General features: G+C 33.5%; 1 protein-coding gene across 3 annotated transcripts in view; it reads left to right on the forward strand.

Annotated features, from left to right (window-relative positions):
• Positions 1-824: 824 nt before the first annotated feature.
• LOC128558991 (uncharacterized) overlaps positions 825-20676 on the forward strand; it is a 58420-nt gene continuing 38568 nt past the window's right edge. For 2 of the 3 annotated variants that reach the window (XM_053549624.1, XM_053549625.1), the window contains exons 1-2: positions 825-1269; positions 13376-13702. In XM_053549624.1, the coding sequence (XP_053405599.1) occupies positions 1251-1269; positions 13376-13702 (346 nt within the window). In that variant the 5' untranslated portion in view covers positions 825-1250. Of the gene's footprint in view, positions 1270-13375; positions 13703-14116; positions 14247-20676 lie in introns of all 3 variants that reach the window. The other variant, XR_008372010.1, reaches the window with a different exon arrangement.

Raw genomic sequence — 20676 nt, forward strand, 5'->3', positions numbered from 1 at the left:
ATGCAGTTTAAGAAAAGCAGATCATTTACTTATAATTAAAAAGCGTTGAACACCCTGATATCAAATGTGCCTTGGCTCCCAGTCTGTTTCTAAGCGCCTCCTCTGTGTCTCTGGCTTCTCCTCTTGGCAAAAATTACACATACACAGTTATAATCCACCAACAACTCACGTACATTATACACATTAAGACAATTTTTTTTTCAACAACATCCGCACGATGACTTTGAAATCTCTGACTTATGTAAATTAGGGCGAAATACATAGACAGATGTTCAATTTCGGTTTATTTCGGTCCTCTTTCACAAGTTTCAAAAGTTCTCACGTCACAAAATGCCTTCGCTCTGCAGATCGACCTGCATGAATTAGAAGTTTAACCAATTCGGAGTGGAATAGCATTGCCCACTTTTTTTGAAATAAGGACTTAAACTTGTTACAGAAAGTAAAAAAACAAAATTACCCTCTGTCTCTGTTTACATTTCTCGTGTAGTTCATAAAGAGTGGGAGCCCGTGTTTACAGCCTGTGATTTATTTTCATCGCACGTAAATTACAACTGTATGCTACGCCGCAGACTTGGCTTTCGAAATCCCGCCCCCACCTCATCCACCGCGTAAGGGGTGGCAACGTTAGTTTAAATGAAAAATATAAATCTAGTGCATAAATGGACAAAAGTTGTAACTGATAAATAATTTTGTTTTAACCGTAACTGTAATAATAGTAACTGAAACGTTTCTTTATATAGAAAAACAAAAAAAGATTATCTGATGCTAAAAATAGCTCACTATGGTAGTATTTACTAACACCACGGTGACCACGTAAAACTTTACATGCAGTAATAGGGTGCATTGTTCAAGGTCGGTTTAAGGATATTAATTGGCCGTGTTAATGGCAATGCGTTTTAATATGCAAGATACATAATTACGCTAAACAATGAATTGATAAAAGGAAAATATCAAGAATAAAGAAAATATATAGATAATTCGATAAAGACAAGTATGAAACAAACAATAGGTCACGTTAACAATTATACTAATATTAGAATTAAGATTGTGTCAACATTGGGAAACCATATGAATGATCTACTTTTGTTATCTTTAAAAATAAATAAAATGTAGGAGTTTAGTGACCACTTTAAGGAAAGTGGACCGTGCTAAAACTATTCTGAAGTTTATCATAATATTATACTATTTAAGACAACAACTCTTAGTATTTTACATCAAAACATAATTCCACTACAGTTCTTGATTTCAAAATGGCGGATATGTCGGGAGGTAAGTAATTAACAGTGCAAATAATTGTGCTTTAAATAGTTTTAATATTTTAAGCGACTGATTTCACTGTGTTTGTTTCTTTTGTATGTATATATACAGTTCGATTATTAGGTCATACGTGTTTACACGTTTCCAAACCAAAATTTCTCTAGTTACTAAATGATCTTTCTACTTTTTGTTTATGCTTTGTTGTTTTAGCTTCAGATCACGTTTTTCTTATAAAAGGCACACTAACATATGGAACCCTGAGTTAAGGTTAAAAAACGCAATCTTTAATTTTTACAAACATGATGTTTACGAAAACGAGCTGTAACATATATAGGATATAGAAGGGGGTCACTCGGTGCGTCGTGTGGTCTGTTAAACAATCAAAGACGAAATAAGAAAAATTAAAAATCAATTTTAAATTATGAATAAAAAATAAAGTAACATCAAGAACTCCAAAGTTCGTTGACTTATTTCGCTACTTAGTTTATATCAAATTTTTGTCTATTGATTCAAGTCTTATCGCTTTATGTAATGTAGAGACTTACCCTAAACCCTCTTTACACAAGGGAAACAATCTTGTTATAGAGTGAAATGTGAACACTGTTTGTCAATCATGATCATGTCCATGTTATACCAGTGCAATAAAAATGTAAGCTATCTATGTTACCTGCTATACATGATAACACAGTCATGCACCTAACAGTCCTGAAACTGTTTTCTTTGATTTTCTCATATTTCTAGATATTTTCCCATACTTTGACGCTTATATATGGGTAGCAGAGATCATTCTCTTTCCAGCAATAGCTTTCTCAACATATTTCACTTTGTGAAATTCTGTGGGTTTTAAAATTAAAAAAAAATCGCCAGTTTATTAACAAATTTCACTATAAAGATGTCACACTTTCCCCTTAAGACATTAAATGATTTGATCCGTACATATTTTTCTTTTCGAAGTGATGATCTCTGCCGTAACTGCTTCTAATTATGCATGTTTTTTTCGTGCCTAGAGGTAAAAAAGAGCATGCTTTGCATGAGATACTATGTGCATAGCCACCGAAGCCTACAATACAGTTTTAGCGGAGTGGTCTCCATTGTTCCATATATTTTACCCAGGGTCTTTTTTTCAGCTTAAATAAGTCTGTTTTGTTTTAGAAAATGATATCTGAAATATATTTTTTTCTGTCTGCTTAATATGATGCAGTTAGCTACACATATATCTAAAATAGATAGTGCGTACTTGAAGTTTGTATTTTAGTTACAATGCCTATGTAATAGATACGTCCTATTCTTGGGTAGAGTTTTGAGATTTGAGTTATTTTTGTAGAAAATATCAAAAAGTATGGCAATCCGTACCATTATGATAAGAACAATGGCCTATGATCGTTCAAAGACTATTGTCACTGGAACAAAAACGGACCCGTCGGTGTGACTCATTTCTTGGGCAGTGAGCTTTATATGCTGATATAGATTCTGTTATTTTTACCACTAAATAGGGAGAATCTAAACCCTGTTTGGGTGATTATTTACTAGGTGACTTGACTAAAGAAATCCCCTAAAACCGTATTCATACCTTTGTGACCGGAGGACCTAAAATTATGGATACGAATTACAGCGCCCGGACAAAGATGGGGATGTTACACATTGCAAAATAAGAGGCATCACTCTTAACTTAAAAGATATGTAAAATGTAAATTTTGATGTTCTGAAAACGTTTGTAACAAGTCGCCCAGATGACAAAGTCCCTGTATTGAATGCTCATAAATCTCAAGAGAGAGAGAGAGAGAGAGAGAGAGAGAGAGAGAGATACAATACAGTTGGTCACATCGCGTTAACGGGAAGACTATAAATTAGTGTTTGACAAGCGTTTGATAAGAGACAATAATATTTTGTATCCATATGGATATTAGAAAAATATGAACACTTGAACGTTTTTTATAAAAATGTAAATGTGTTTTGTTCAATGTAAAAAATAGTGTTCTGATTATTGTCATCATTGTCTTGTAAATTACTGCAATATTGTAATTCAATACCTGTTGTATATTTTTGATACTTGTAACGTATTGAATAAAATGTATGAACATCTTCACTTGTTATTGTTTTGAAGTTATATGAAACCTAGTACAACGCAAATGGTAATTATAATATTTAACAGTTACTCCACCGTAACACAACGTCTATATATTGCCTAGACTTTAATTGTCTACAAAAAAACCCCAAAACAAACCAGGGGCTGTATTCATAAAGCATCTTAAGTATAAGTATAAGTATAAGAAATTGATTATTTACTTAAGTATTACTTATGTAAGAAATTTATTTTACTTAAGTATATTTGTTATTCATAAAACAACTTAATAAGTAATTCTTGGCTGTTATTGTGGACGAAAACATTAAAAAAAAAACATTAATTTAAAACAGATACCACATGCACAATTATGTTTAAAGTGCTTTTATCTGAAAAACAACACTTTAATCGTACTCACGAAGCTATTTTGTTTTCTGACTTAAGTCATTTCTTACATATCTTAAGTTTAAGCTGTTTTATGAATAGGACTTAAGTTTTTACTTAGACTTAAGCTGAAATCACCACAAACTTAAGTAAGTAAAATCTTCAACTAAAGTTTAAACTTATACTTAAAATACTTTATGAATACGGCCCCAGGTCCAAATATCCAACAGGAAAAGCTACGTTCCAAGAACGTAGCCTCCCCTAAGCGTAACAAGAGATTATACAGGTTGATTAAACAAATAGATTGTCTTTCACCTATCGACGCAGTAATGATAAAGTCACGTCTGAGTGCGGTCAAAAATTGACAGAAAAACATATTGACGAATGTTAGTATTTTTCACATAAACACTTGTTTCAATACATAATGAATCAGTCTTTCTAACAGTCACATCCAGAAAAGACACCTCCTCCAGAGAGATAGCACGGGAACATTTTATTGATGGATGGAAGTCATTGATGGCACTATGAACCATAAGTTCATATGGTCCCAGATTTGCAAAATGAAGAAATTAAAGGAACATTTTATGAGAGTGAATTGCAGAGTGAATTGCAGAAAATGAACTACGGTATGATGATCCAGATCAGAGCTTTGACGTTGACATAATTACAAAAGACAAGAGGAAAAGGGCAAAATGAACAGTTTTTCGTAAAATGGAGACATTATCCTAGAGTTCAACAGCTGGGTGAAACCTAATGGCATCCAGTGATTTTACAAACATATTGTATATATAGATTTTAATTACTAAAGAGAAGCTCTTTTGTTTAGGTTGTATATTGTATATTGTATGTCTTATAAATATCTTGTAAATATCTTGTAAATAAATTTACATAAACTATATCCCACCTTGTTATTTTGAATGTTCAAACCATTAAAGGACACTGGCGCGTGCCACCTGTCAAATATGAAAGATAGAATTATAGATAGAACATTTTGAAACCCTTTAATCTATTATAGGCCTATTGTTATCTATTATATTGCTGAGTGAATAAGGTCAATTACGCGTAGCAAAACATTAAACTAGATATCTAAGTGAAATTTTACCCGTATCTTGCTGCGGTAACCTTGACGTATCTTTGTCTAATGACAAACCGTTTATATATAAAAATATTATGAGTCTTTATCAACAATATTTGATTCGTTATCTACATAAGCTGTTTCTGCTTCAACAATATTGAATTAACTTTGTAACTGTGTCAGATAAATAAATGATAAATACACCAATTTAGAAAAAGGTAAATGCAAAATTCAACATATATTTTATTGAAATGGGATCTCATAGTCATATTTAAACAAAGTTTAACTTGTGAAATTTCTTTATTTACATTTTCCTTAAGAGTTTATTATGTATCTATCAAATTGGCGAGTGCGTAAAAACGTTTGTTACAGATATGTTTAGGTAGCAGTGTACACTTCGAATTTTGGCCCCCGTCAATATTTGTAATAATTAGAACTTCGTGATTTTGAATGTCTGTAAATTAAAGTGAGAGATAATGTTTGTTAATTCTTTAGAAAATTTAAACAGCTGATACATGTAAACTTCTGATGTCAGTTGTAAAACTAACTGCTGCTAGCTTTGTATGAATCTATGAGTCACCTTGGTGCGGGAAATCCAAATCATAGAAGGGTTCCATGCTTGTTGATTGATACTCCGGAATATTTTTGCTATTTTGTGAAAAAACGAGATGGATGGGCCCCCATTCCATTAATATCCTGTAGTTCAGTAGGAACTATTAAATTGAGAAATGCAATAAAATTGGACACTGTTCCTGCAACGGGATCACTGTAGGTTGTTCAAAAAGTGCAAAATTGATGATTTTGGCATGTTATTTTTAATGGATGGTGTACAACTTTTGTTCTGATAACTTTCTGTATTCTTGTATGGGAGTCCTGATCTAGTCATTAATTAAAAGCACAAAACATGCACACAATTTATAAAATGGCCACCCTGATCTGCTCAATAGGGAAGTGCACTATTACGAGTCGCTACATGTAAGGCTGGCCGTGCCCAAAATTTTCCAATCTAAGTGTACCCTGCTACCTTAGCAATGAATTGTGGATTGTTACTATATTTAAATAGGAAAGTCCAATATTTGATGCTATCATTAACTTGACATGCTTACTATATTTGCACTACGGGAAGTACAGTATTTGTTACTATTATTAACCATACAATATATATAAAGTGCATATGAAATACGTTATATACTTAGTAATCAGAAAAAAATAGGTAAACCTTATTTGAAAGTTAAACACTGAAAGTTTAAGCATATTTGTAACTTGATTCCGACGACAATAATATATTACAACACCATTCGCTGCACACAGTGCTAAGTGGGAATCCAAGATACTATATAGTATTTATAGATTTACACCTGACTTGTTCTGAAAACCCTCCCATTCCGATTGCATCATTTATACAGAATACAGAAGGGGCCAACGAGTGCGTTATAATAGAGATGTCCCTCACTACACTTAGCTAACACATCGAAAATATACCCGCCGAGTATTAGTACAAATCGGTTAGAAAACAAGTTTAAGCCAGGCCTTAAATAATACTGGTTTAAACTATTTTAGTGCTAAACCAGATCTTCTTGAAATTTGATCACAATTGTTTGTCCAGATTATATCTATGTCAGGTTCAATATGGGTCATCTGGGGTCAAAAACTAGGTCACCCGGTCAAAGCAAAGAAAAACTTTGTGTGCGCAATTAATATGGGCTCCATTTAACACTGGCTGTTCATAAAATTTAGTCAGAATGGTTGCCTTATTGACATCTGGGTCAAGTTTGAATATGGTTAATCTGGGTTCAGAAACTAGGTCGCTAGGTCTAAATCAAAGAAAAACCGTGTGTATGCAATAGGGACTGCATTTTACACTGGATCTTCATGAAATTTGATCACAATGTTTATATGGATGAAATCTGGAATAAGTTTGAATATGCGTTATCTTTGGTCGAAAACTAGGTCACCCGGTCAAATCAAAGAAAAAACTTGCATATGCGATAGAGGCTGTATATTCAATTGATCTTCATGAAATTATGTCAGAATGATTGCCTTGATAACATCTAGGCCAAGTTTGAACAAAGGTTTACTGGGATCAAAATCTAGGTCACTAGGTCAAAGAAAAAGCTTGTGTATGCAATACGGACTGCATTTTACATCGGATCTTTATGAAACTTGATCAGAATATTTGTCTGAATAAAATCTAGGTCAAGTTAAAATATGGGTTATCTTGGGTCAAAAACTAGGTCACTCGGTCAAATAAAAGAAAAACATTGAATACACAATAGGGGTTGCATTCTACACTGGATATTCATAAAATTTAGTCAGAATGGTTGCCTGGATAAAATCTAGCTCAAGTTTGAATATGGGTAATCTAACGTCAAGAACTAGCTCACCCGGTCTAATCAAAGAAAAACCTTTTTTATGCAATAATGACTGCATTTTACACTGGATATACATGAAATTAGATCAAAATGTTTGTCTTGTTGAAATTTAGGTCTAGTGCAAATAGGGGTCATCTTGGGTAAAAAACTATGTCACCGAGTAAAATCAAGGAAAAACTTTGTGAATGCAATAGAGGCTGCATTTTAGGCAGGGTGTTCATAAACTTTGATAAAAATGGTAGCTTTGATGAAATCTAGGTCAAATTTAAATATGTTGGGTAAAAACTAGGTCACCAATTAAATCAAATCCGGCAATGGGAGTCTGAAGGCGTCCCGCGAGTGCCGAATGCAGGAGGAGTGGCGTGGGGGGAGGGGGTCGGAGAGTATGAGAACCCCTCCCCCCACGTCACCTTTCTCTCTTAAGAGAGGGTTCTTGGATACTCCCCCGAGAAAATATTAAGATCTGGGAGTAAGTGGGGTTTTCTTACATCTTGAAAGCATGTTCAGTCAATTTCATAGTATTTTTCAAGGATAACTATCCAACATTGGTCCAATTTTAGCAGATTTCAGTTTCTGAGTGTCAGCCAAGACATAGAAAATAACTATTTCGAACCATTTATGAGTCTTATCAACTTAATGCAACGATTAAATTTGATACAGTTATGATGTAATTTTGAAGATTCAAGCGGACTGTATAAATCAATGCAATCACATAGAAGACATCACTTAACTTCTTGTACGTATGATTGATTAGTACTGTTGATTAGAGCTGCTATACTGAGCTCATGGTTTTAAATTTTAATGCCTCAGGTTGGAGGTATGTCCACTTCGAAGCAATGAGTTAAGCAATAAGTTAAGCATACAGTATCAGATTATGATATTGAATAGATAGAAACGAAGTTTCAAATATTTTATAGTTGAGATATATGTCGGCATTTTGTTTGATCTATAGTACTAATTTGAGGTTAGTCCAAATAATCAGAAGCAATTAGCTTTCCGTTAGTTTTGTTTAATTACGCCGCGAAAAACTCAACTGTTTCCAATTATTGAAACACACGGCGTGTTTCTTTTTTTATTATCATTAAAACGATTTTTATAGATTATAAACGAAATCATCCCTTGAATCATAACCGAATAAAGATCCATCAGATAATCGTTTAATTATGATTAGTTCAATAAGGTCAAACTAGCATAAATAGTATTTCCATTATATTCTATATAAAACTGACATTTTTAATGAATTACCAAACATAGCTAGACCAATTTTAGGGAAAAACTGCTTACTTTATTAGCCCATCATCATCAGATGGTTGGCTATTCAAATCACTCTGCGTCCGTGGTCCGTCCGTCCGTCCGTTAACAATTTCTCGTTATCGTATCTCCTGAGAAACTACTGGTGGGTTTTGACCAAACTTGATGTAATGGTACCCTTACTGTGTCCCCCTGAAAATCAGACTGGTTCAACAATTTTGAGTGAGTTATGGTCCTTTGTTTATTTTTATAATTAACATAGATTTATATAGGGAAAAAATTTGAAAATCTTCTTGTTCAAAATCACAGGGCCTAGGGCTTTGATATTTTGTATGTGACATCATCTAGTAGTCCTCTTTTAAGACTGTTCAAATTATTTCACTAGGGTAAAATATGGCCCCACCCTGGAAGGTCACATGGTTTACATAGACTTACATAGGGAAAAACTTTGAAAATCTTCTTGGCCAAGCCACAAAGCCTAGGGCTTTGATATTTGTAATGTGGTAATTAGGACCACATGCATAGGTTTGTGTACCAAAACAAACTTTGACCTTGACATTGACCTAGTGGCCTACTTTCACATTTTTTAAGATAAAGGCTTCAAATTTGGACCACGTGCATATTTTTGAGTTCCGAAATGAAATTTGACCTTGATTTTGACCTTGTGACCTACTTTCACATTTCTCAAGCTACAGCCTTCAAATTTGGATCACATGCATAGTTTTGTGTACCAAATGAATTTTTACATCGAGATTGACCTAGTGACCTACTTTCACATTTCTGAAGCTACAGGCTTTAAATTTGGACCACATGCATAGTTTTGTGTTCTGAATTGAAATTTGACATTGATTTTTACGTAGTACCTACTTTCACATTTCTCAAGCTACAGCCTTCACATTTGAAGCACATGCATAGTTTTGGGTACCAAAATAAACTTTGACCTTGAAATTGATCTAGTGACCTACTTTCACATTTCTTAAGCTACAGCTTTCAAATTTGGACTACATGCATAGAACACATGCACAGTGTTGTGTGCCGAAATGAAATTTGACCTTGATTTTGACCTTGAGCTAGTCTTGAAATTTGGAACATTCAAAAATGACTTATTGGTGGGCGCCAAGATCATTCTTGTTTTAAAGAGCTACGATAAAACTGACATAATATGAAAAGAAGGGGTCATGTATCTTCTAAGAGAGATTTCTCTTGTCACATTTACTTACTGTAAAATCACATCAAAATCACACTGCTGTGACCAGAAAGTACTACTCATACTAAAATTGAGTTTCACTTCACCAAATAGAACCTCATCTCCCAAGTTTTCTACCAAAATGTCAAAAATCACCCACAATGACATTTAAACAGAAACCAGCTTTGATTTAGACCTCTCTGGCCATGCCAAATGAAAAATTACTGTTCAAAAACCTGTCCGCCATTACGCGACTAAACCAGATTATTCCCATGATAGTCAGGCCATAAAACAGGGTCGATAGTACGTTTGACACGAAGTTTGCCGAAGTTGTTTTCACACCTTCGGGCAGTCATGACAGATACCGCTCGTTGTGGATAATTATATTAACAAGTAATTTAAAAATTTTAATGCAGAGCATCAAGTCGCCAGTGAGCTGTCGGCTAATATTTTGAAGATTGGATTTGAAAAAAACGGCTAACAAAGCTATAACTGCTATTGCGGTGCATTACATGCCGTTGAGAGGCTGAAAAACGTCGCATCTTTGGTGAAACATACCCTAAAACCGTTACCCTCTTACCATCTTAACCTTTTTTCTTTGTTTATAAAACCCGCGCTAAGCCTCGTTCTGAAACCCACGTGCCAGCATTCTCACGAATAAAGAACGGTTTCTACGTCGGCAAATAGATCTATTTTTCACATTTTCAAACAATGAATGCAAACGATTTCTTGTAACCGAAACATTTCAACAAATTATATTATATTATATATCTCCCAATAAAATGTCCATAGTTGACAATAAAGTAAAAAAAGTATCATCTTACATGCGCTCATGTAGATTTGTTTTTCGTCTGCAGTTGTATATTCTAAATATACGCAGCGTGACGTAGACACAGGTAAAGACTCAGCCAATCATTGCTCGCTGGAAATCTCTAGCAGTCGTAATAATGTATTTATAGCCTAGGGATACGTTCTTTATACATTTTGTCTATTTTCCTAAAAATGATATCTTTTGAAATAATAAAAATCTTATGATGTTTTCAGCTCCTAATTCCTTTATGGAAGTATTTCAATAACTGCCTTATATTTCTTTTATTTACAATATCATTCATTTTTTTATTGTCACATTTTAATAATTTCTCAATACCAGTGGCAAAATCCTGAAGCGTATCAAATATAGTCGCCGGTTCCTAACATGGCAATCTTTCGGTACTTTTAATCAAAGCAAACAAAAAAAAAAAAAAAAGGAAAAAAAAATTATGCGGAAAAACACATTATGGCCGATAACGGCCTATTTCATGCTCGGCAAAAACAGTGGTCCGGCCATGGAAATTAATTTACAATCATTAGACCAGTCTGCCATTCATAAAATCGTTGCTTGCGGTAACCGCATTTTATTCACATGGGAGACCAATGCTTATCTACAACTATGAGGTTTGAAAATGTTTGTATCAATTGCAGAAATCCTTAACGAGTTTTTTATCCACCCACCTAGCTATAATATCTTTAATCACTTTCTTGTAAGGCTTAAAGTAACTAATAAGTAATGACATTTCATTACCATGCAGTTATTTTGTTGCGTTCAAATATAGGATAATTAGAAAAGAACAATGCAAAGCTGTTGATTATGATATGCTTTGAATTGATGTTCAGGTAAGTGATAATTGGGTCTCGACTGTTTCAAGAAATCACCATAATTTATCTAATTTTTAGATAATCCTTTGTCACATCAATATTTCTGATATCAATTAATTGTAATGACTGGAGTTTTTGACCAGCCAGTATGCACAGCAGCATAACAGTTTTCATGGTCAGGTGTTTTAAATTATGTACACTACTATCAACAAAACACCTGACAAATATCTCAAAACCTTATTTACATCCCATGTTACACAGTGTCTTGGCAAGGCAGGCCTTAAAAGAAATACTCCTCTCATAAATCTTATTACCAGGTAGTGTTTGCCTATACAGTTTTGATGTACCTTTCAACTTTAACGAAGCTCTCTAGCAAAGAATTTTGAACTACCTTTATAGCTTTAACAAATTTCAATAATCATCTTAAATGTTTTTTTTTACTATGACCTACTCGACTATATATATATTTTTTTGCTTTTGAATCTAACGCAAAGAAATTCGTTCAAGCAAGCAATTCAAGTGAGCGATATAGGGCCATCATAGCCCCTTTGTTTTCATATTTTTCATGAATGGCGACCATTTTGAATAATTTCGGTCATGTTGATTTTTTTTCACATTTCAATTCGCTTTTGAATGTTAGACACATCCTTACCTGCTTCAAAGTTTTATGCTTTTCCTATTGTTTTCACCGTATGACTGCACTTTACCTGTAGCATCCGTGTTTACTATAAAGTAGCAAAAGTTGTACGAGTGTGATATGTTAACATAGCTATACTAAAAGCAATGGTGAAATTTTCAATGTACTTGGCTATTCAAGCCCCTTAAAATGTTCATGAAAAATCATGGTTGTACCTGAAGCTCGTTATTCTAAACATTTTCTGATTCCCTTCGCGGAAATAGTACAGGTGTTTCTAACTATATAAACTAAATTGTAGGTATCAATTTGTTATTATCTTTTGACGTTGCAATTTAGGTCACGTAGTGATATTATTATAATAGAGCCTCTGCTTTGAGTGTAAGGGTTGTTGCACATTTCATTACCTGTCATCAAACAGAGCCTGCTAGCCTATTAGTGTACACGAAACAAGTATAAGCCATAACTTTTGATGGTGGAGGAAGATCCAATACGTTCAGCCAGAAATTATTCAGGCACGGATTAGAACCTGGGTAGAACCACCGGTATTCCATTATACAGCTGGATGACTTTGAAAGAATTCTACATTCAAAGGAAGGCTTTGGACCCACAGCAGTGAGTAGCAAGTGATTTGAAGCAAGCGACCTTTACCGCTCGGGCCCCATAATTAATGGAATACAATTTGGTATTGCATGGCTCTTAAACATATACATTGTCGGACTTCAGTATTTTAATGTTAATCTAATTCAATAGAGGGACATGTTTTACAAAGTAAGTAATGTAGAATCACACGGCAGTTTTTCTCAATGTCCTCTATCATTGTGTTGAAGTTAGCAAAATTCGAATTATCATCATTTTAGACGAGTAAAGAAATAGATTTCAATATATTTACATAAGCATTTTTTGTTTAACAATGTGTTTTTGTGGTAACTACATGTAGTACGTGTGTAATGGAATCACCACGCTAGGCTCCTTACACTGTTTTGTAATGCAAGAACATGGTCAGCTTAACGAGTGAGTAAGGCTTAAAGTAACTAATAAGTAATGACATTTCATTACCATGCAGTTATTTTGTTGCGTTCACCTAGTGTAAACTCCTGAGAGGTGTTGTTTCAATGCCATTCATTCTTCGTGTATGCTCATGTTTATGATTATAAGCTCATATATATATCAATTGAAAAAATACTTTATAATAATAATTGTATGGAATAATAAGCAAGCTTTTTAAATATTTAAATATAACAAGATCTATGTTGTAAACATTCTTAAATTTACTCAAAATTGTATTGTCATAAGGATAACATAACATGAATTAGATAAAAGTCACCGTTTTATGTAAAACATGAACACCGACATAATATATTTTTAAACTACAGTTTCCACACTTTTTTATTTTCTTAATATTTTATATTATGTCTTCTCCCAAATGTATATGTTTTGAAATTTTAATATTGACCATAGAAAGGTATTTTAGTGACCTTTCTTGCACAAACTCTAATTTATGATGTTTCTTCTTCAGGCGTTTTGGCGACATCATCAAAGAAAAAAGAGTGTACCCTGAGAATGGGAAGTTCAATTACAAGTCAGGGAGGAATCGCAAGGGTTGGACCATTCGTTCGGGTTGAAGAAACCGGACAGCTTTGCTTTCTGACGACAAAACCTTCTTTAATTGAAGGCATGAGATCTGGCGTCAAAGTAAATCATATCGTCGGTAATGAAGTTTATCCTTTGGGGACCATATTAATTCCAGCAGGACTAGAGGGAGATGTCACACTTGTTAGTGCAAATCCGAAATATGTCCCGAAGGACATTGGACAGATTTATCGAAATAGATCCGATTTTTATGGTAAGTTCTTGTTCCGTTCATTTTAACTGCAACCTTTTTCAAAACATTAAACAAAACAAAGGAGTTTTAGACTCTGACACAAAAACAACACCTAATATTTTGTTACAAATCACTAATTTAATTTAGTCTTTCAAAAGTTTTGATAGTAAACAAACTTATTACACGTTTTACGTTACTTGAACAATAGTCCCATAAACGTAACTAATATTACTTATTTTGTACTATAATTATATAATATGCGTCATTACTTGTCAGACAGTGTGATTATTTTCCATAACACATTCTAAAATACGTTACCACTACCATTGCTTTTTAAAAGATATTTCAGAAGAAATTGAATCCAAAATTGTCATTTACTGATTTATTGAAACTGTTAGCGGTAATTTTTAAGAAGGTTTTCTTCTATTATTTCAGACATTGCCTAATAGATACATTGCATCATCCATGTACCTAACTATAATACTAGATGGAATTTCAATAAAACACACAATAATATCAATCTGAGCATTTATATGATCATACAGCTGAAATGTGCAGTCTTCCTGTGAGTAAAAATCAAGTTTTATAAAATGTATTGTTTTAATTTTAGAAATACATGTAGTAGCATTATAAAAACATTTACAAAACCAACTCTAGCTCGAAAGGACGAATCTAACTATGCATCAGTCATTATAAATAAACTTTGATTATCAATTAAATTACGTACAAAAGGTTATGAAGAAGGCGTGACCTGTCTGTCAAAAGTTCAAACAGTAGCAAGAGACCCGAGAGCATGATACAAATTGCTTCGGATTTAAAGTGTAATAAAATGTCATTCATAAAAGATAAAGTGCCTTTTGGAGAGCATATGATCTTCTTTATTCAGCTGTGTTCCATTTTATAAATAATAATGTTATATAGCCACAGATTATTCATCATAGCTAACCAACAAGAGTGCTAATACGCTATATTACGTAACATCAAAGTGAAAATATCGTACTTCACATCTTAACCAAGGCGTGCAAATAGTGATTCTTGCAACACTGCTGTTCAATACGTTCAAATTCAATATAACAGAACACTGTTTAAGGTAGGCTTAGGGGCGTGAGGGTAGTTTCACATTTCACTACATCTAATGAACAGACACGATCAAATCAAGTCAGCTATTAGTTTGCTTGGTTGTGTTGTTATGCTTCCAAAGGATCACCTTAAAAATATTTGCCACCACTAAAAATTCTTTAAGTGCCATGTAATGGTTGTAAAATGTCTCCTCGTACTCGGTTTCAGACGAGTGTTGTTAGATTTTCTGGTCCTTTTTGGATCCTGTTTACTAATATAGAATATCTCTAAAGGCACTGCTAAGGGGCGTCATGTGTGTTTCCCACTTCATTACCCCTCATAAACAGACTTGATCCAACTTAGTTCGCTATTTACTAATATTTGCTTGGTTGCGTTCTTTGCTTCTAAAGGATCTTCTAAAAGTCTACTGCTAAATGTTTTCAGCAACCTTGAAGTGTCGTTTAGAAGACACTCAGTATCTTTCTAGAAGTTTTGAATAGCATTAAGGCGGTAGGTTACCTTAATATGTGTATGTGCGCATGTCCAACCGGGAGCTACCGTGATGATTTACGACGACGTTTACGACAAACTAAATGTGTTTGTTTATCCATTCTTCTGAAAACAAATCATGAATCTGTCTCCGATCTGATGCTTTATGGTTAAATGATACAGAAATAATGATATGAATAAATTGCCACAGAAAAGCTTCAAAACAATGTTGCCTTAAAATGACGTCATGACGTTACGTGTCAGTTACCGCACAAAATTAATAAATTTTATTTTGAAAGGACGTTATTCTGTGCATTTTCTTTATTTGAACTATTTTCAAACAGCCGTTATTTGCTGAAATCTTTTTAAGGGTCTTTTGCTCATAATAATAATCAATATTTTGCTTCTTTTATGTACTTATATTGAAATGTTATGCGAAATGTAAGAAAATGGATGATGGTAATCAATGTTTTTTTGAATATAGTTGGGTGAAAGTTTACTTGTTACGGCCATTTTCAAATAAAATAAAACACGGCAGTTTGATTTGTAATACTTATTTTTCAGTTTCCGTTGATAATTTGTTACTTATATACTAAAACTAAGCTCTAAAATAATTGTTCAAATTTCAGTAGACAATTGCGGTTTCTTGAATTGAATTGATGTTTTCATGGAAACGAAGCCCGTGACCTATATATCTAAATGTAAAATTCAAAAGCGTTTATACTGGTCTATTTAATTTAATTTCAACAATATCCATGCGAATAATAGCAGCATGTTGAACGATTTTTCCATGCAAAATGCCAGACAAAGGGTACTGTTGTAAATATTTTAATCTGTGTAATTTGTTTGAATAAATGCAAATAACACGAAAATACAACTTACGTTAGAAATAATATGTTTTAAACTACATTAACAAGAAAGATATTCTTTCAATACTTTTTATAAGAAATTACGAAAAAAAAAAGATATAAGCTATCTAAAACATCTGTTGCCATGGTTACTTTAAACTATAAGAAAAATAGGGTACCATGCAAAGTGCTTGGTATTTTGCTAATGATAAAACCAAAATATTCCAGGCTGCTCCTTAACAGAATGGCACTGAAGCCGTCGAAAACACCGTTTTTATACATAATGGTTTAAAAATGAGAGAAGCTTATATTAGAAAGTTAACGGGCATACTATTAATATTATCAGTTATGTAGACTTCTACGGATATCAATGAAACTAAAATACACTGAAAAGTCTTAAATATCCGTATTTTCCTTCTTCTTTCAATATAAAATACCCTTGGAGGGTCAAGTTCTGGATAGAAATTGAACTTGAAGAGACAGACATAAACGAAATTGAGATTGTAACAGTTAAAATATCATACAATATGAAAATGAAAAAAACATTGCTGCGGTTCAACTAATTTGAATTGACCCTGGTAACAAGGTAACCTACCTCCTTAAAAAGATTACTTAAAGTACCTGAATATTTAATTTTGATGTTTAGGTTGTGTTCAATGTCGTATATCTTATCAATATGCCCATAAATAATTCAATATAATGCATGTTTTTCTGAAATACAAAAACAAAATGCTTTATGTCTCACGTAAACACCTGCGTAGCTAAAATACATAATCAATGTAAAATGCAATAATTGACAACAATAATGAAACCAGCAAATAAAAGAATAACATAATTAAAAAACTGATATTAGTATAATTGAACTGATAGATGCATTCATGCAAAATGAGAAAGGAACATTGAATGTGTAATAAATGATTTCTTTGTTGACAAAAAGTAAAGAAAGAATGACAGAATTAATACTTTAAAGTTTTAACAAATCAATGATATCATAATATTGATATCAATGATTTGATTTTTTTCCTACATATTTCTAGTTACAGCAAAATACGGTGGTAACGTATTTTAATACGCCGTCACGGAAAAACATCTCATTGCTTGAAAGCATTGCTTGAGAAGAAGCTTGAAAGCATTGCTTGAGAAGTATGGAACTATATTATTTTGTAAGATTATTTAATAACTTGATAACTAAATATTCCTCTAATATTTTCTGAGAAAATAACAATACAATATAACAAGATTACTGGAATGGTAACGTAAAATGTTTAAAGCATGTTACAAATAGATTCCTCTTGCAAGTAAGTAATTACACTATATTTTCATATGATAAAGTTCTAATAATTAAAAATTTGTTGAGCACAGTTTATTTTACCATGTTGTTCAGTTTTATCTTGTTTCCAGAGATGCATGTTTTAGCATAGATTTATTTCATGCAAATTAGCCAAAATACCTAATGTAGAAAAAAAATCATCTTCAGATTAACAAAATACTATTCTAGAAAACACTGAAATACAATTCTAGAAAACACTGAGAAACATTAAGACCAGATCAAAACTGTCTGAGCTATATTTAATAAATAATTGATATAATAAAACATGGTAACGTAATATGTGTAAAGTATGTTACATACCGAATCCTTCTTCAGATAGGTGTTTAATCTATATTTCCAAACAATATAGCTCACATAATTGCTATTTTATTGGTAACAATTAGTAATATCATTTCATTATATTTTAGTGGTATCTTGTTTCCTGAGACGTTGGCTGTGGTACATTTAAATTGATTTTAAACTTAGAAAATAACATTTTCTTATAAAATTTAGTCATTTTGTAACATTCACATTAATATTCATGAATATATAAATTAGTTAATTAACATAAAAATGCTGCTTTTGATTTTAATGCCAATATCTTAGCTCCATTTTGATTCCATTTTTATTGTTTTATCACCATATATCATCTTTATGTTTGTCCTTTCCAAAAATGAACGGTTGCCATGGAAGCAGTGAAATCATATATAATTCAAAAGAGTTTTTTTTATTAGAACAGTATATTATTTTAGTTAGGTAATGAAAACTGGATAGGGACATAGACACGATAAGTACATTTAATATAAATAAAACACAATCAGCGAACACCGTAAAATTTTGCAAGGATTAAATATTCCCCTCCTTTATGGAAATGGCTCCTGACATTTCCATACAATGAGTTCTGCAAAATGCAATTTCAATTTTTCAGAAATTTAATCTAGAACCTATATGTACATGAAAAAACTAGAATGTATCTGTAGGACACATGGTGTGCCCCCACTGGTACATTTGTCACAAATAAGGGACAATAATTCAATTGTTTGCAGTCTTAAGTGGATTTAGATCCAACACACATTTTATATAAAGAGTTCATTATTTAGGCCATATAATGCTTGAGTTATGAGCATCACATACAAAAAAGAAACACATTATTTGGACGGACAAGACCAAATCTCTACGCCCCTTCCACCCAGTGGTGTGTGTGTATGTGTGTGTGTGTGTGGTGGTTGTGGGGGTGGGGGGACTAGAAAGGAAGAAATTTCATTCTCACTCTACGAAATACTTAAGCATACGATTATTGTTATCTGGAAACAGAAAATGACAAACCAATAACTCCTTGTAAGGGAAGATAATACAATCGCTTCTATCGCGATATCCTGTAAGATTCTCCCTTACATTTAACAACTGCTGCGATATATATTCATCTCGAAACTTCAAGATACACTCTTAGTGGCTAAAGATATAAAGCTAGTAGAAAGTCCTTTCCGGGTACCTTGTCCTGTAAACCAGAAAAAAATAACTATCATTTGTCATATTGCAGAAAACATGAAAATACATACTTGTAATGTTAATTCTCTACCAACACTCCACGCCCCCCAAAAAAAAATCATGCAAAGAAATAACTTCAGAACTATCAAATACAATTATGTTCATCTAAACCGTAAAACATGTACAAAGGTATCAAAGACCGAAAACCTCGCATTTCCGTTTGGTCTCTACTTGTACGGGAGTTACACACTTATCATATCGTTGCGGTGGTGCTCTGCGTCTAATTGGTCGAGGGCTTGGAGGTGGAGGTAGCAAGACAGTATTGAAAGTAAGGTGTCCTGTATGGTCCAAGCTTAAATGACTATACAAAGTTCCTATTCCCAACGATCAACTAATTTGTTGGTTCCCTGCATGCCAACTTTACGTACCAGAACCTTATTTCTGACATCAAGCAGAGTGTTCCGCACTTTCTGCTCATATTTTACTTGTTCTTGGCGGACACCCTGGCAGCTCAGATGCAAACGTTCGTCTTGGCCGTTTTCCACGGGAAGGAAAGGAGTAGCCCTTTACTTCTTTATGCCCGAAATCCTAGCTGCAGTCTGATTCCTGCAAGAAATGGTCTGCCAAGATTGTCCAAATAATTCCCCTAGATTCAAATATGACTCAGTCCCCCTGGGGACACATGGTTTATACAGACTTATATAATATAGAAACTTTGCAAATCTTCTTGTACAAAACCAGATGGCCTCGGGCATTGATATTTGGTATATAGCATCGTATATTAATCCCCCTGGAGTTATTAATGGCCCCGTTGCGGGTTGAATATTATTTAAAAAGACTTGTTAAGGAAAAATCATTATTTTTTTGTCTTAAAACATAAGGCCTTGAGCTTAGATATTAAGTATGTGGCATGCTATAGTAGTCTTAACCATGATCGTTCAAATCATGACCCAGGGATCAATTAATGCCATGCCCAGAGAATCCATTGTTTTACATTGATAGGAAAAATCTTTAAAAAGCAATTAGGCCAAGACCTTAACCATTTCGTGTTTAGTATTATATCTAGTGGTCAGCTATCAATTTTGTTCAAATTATGACCTTCGGATCAATATAGGCTACGCCCGGAAGGTCCCTTGTTAGCTCACCTGAGCACAAAGTACTCGGGGAAAGCTATTGTGACCGCCCACCGTCTTGCGTCCGTCTGTCCGTCCCCCGTCGTCCGTCTACACTTCTTCTAAACAACATCTCCTTTGAAACCATTTGGTGGGTGTTGATGAAACTTGGCCTGGATGATTCTTGTGTGGTCCTTTTCAGAAGTTGTTTGAATAGTTCCGCTTGGTTACACACAGGCGCTGCCAGGGCTGAAAGTTATTTAATCGACATCTCCTCAAAACACTCGTCTGATTTTAATATAATATTCACACAAATGGTCCTTCTTTGATCCTCTAACAACTTTGTTCAAATTATTCCGATTCGTCAAAAACATTGCTGACACAGGGCGTGGTCACTTTTCCCTATACATACAGTGTATACATAAAAAGTCTTCCTGTCTACAACCACAGGTCCTAGGGCTTTGATATTTGATATATAGCATAATCTAGTGGTCCTCTACTAAGATTATTCAAATTATTTCCCTAGTGCCATGTATGACCCCGCCCATGTTTTATATAGATTTACTTAGAGAAAAGCTTTGAAAATATTCTTGTCCAAGTCCACAGGGGCTAGGGCTTTGATATTTTGCTACGTTCGTTCTAATGAGACAGACCTAAACAAACTGAAGTTCGTAAAACGAGATGCATTTG

This window comes from Mercenaria mercenaria, chromosome 8 (assembly GCF_021730395.1).
Source record: "Mercenaria mercenaria strain notata chromosome 8, MADL_Memer_1, whole genome shotgun sequence".
Classification (NCBI taxonomy): Eukaryota; Metazoa; Mollusca; class Bivalvia; order Venerida; family Veneridae; genus Mercenaria; species Mercenaria mercenaria.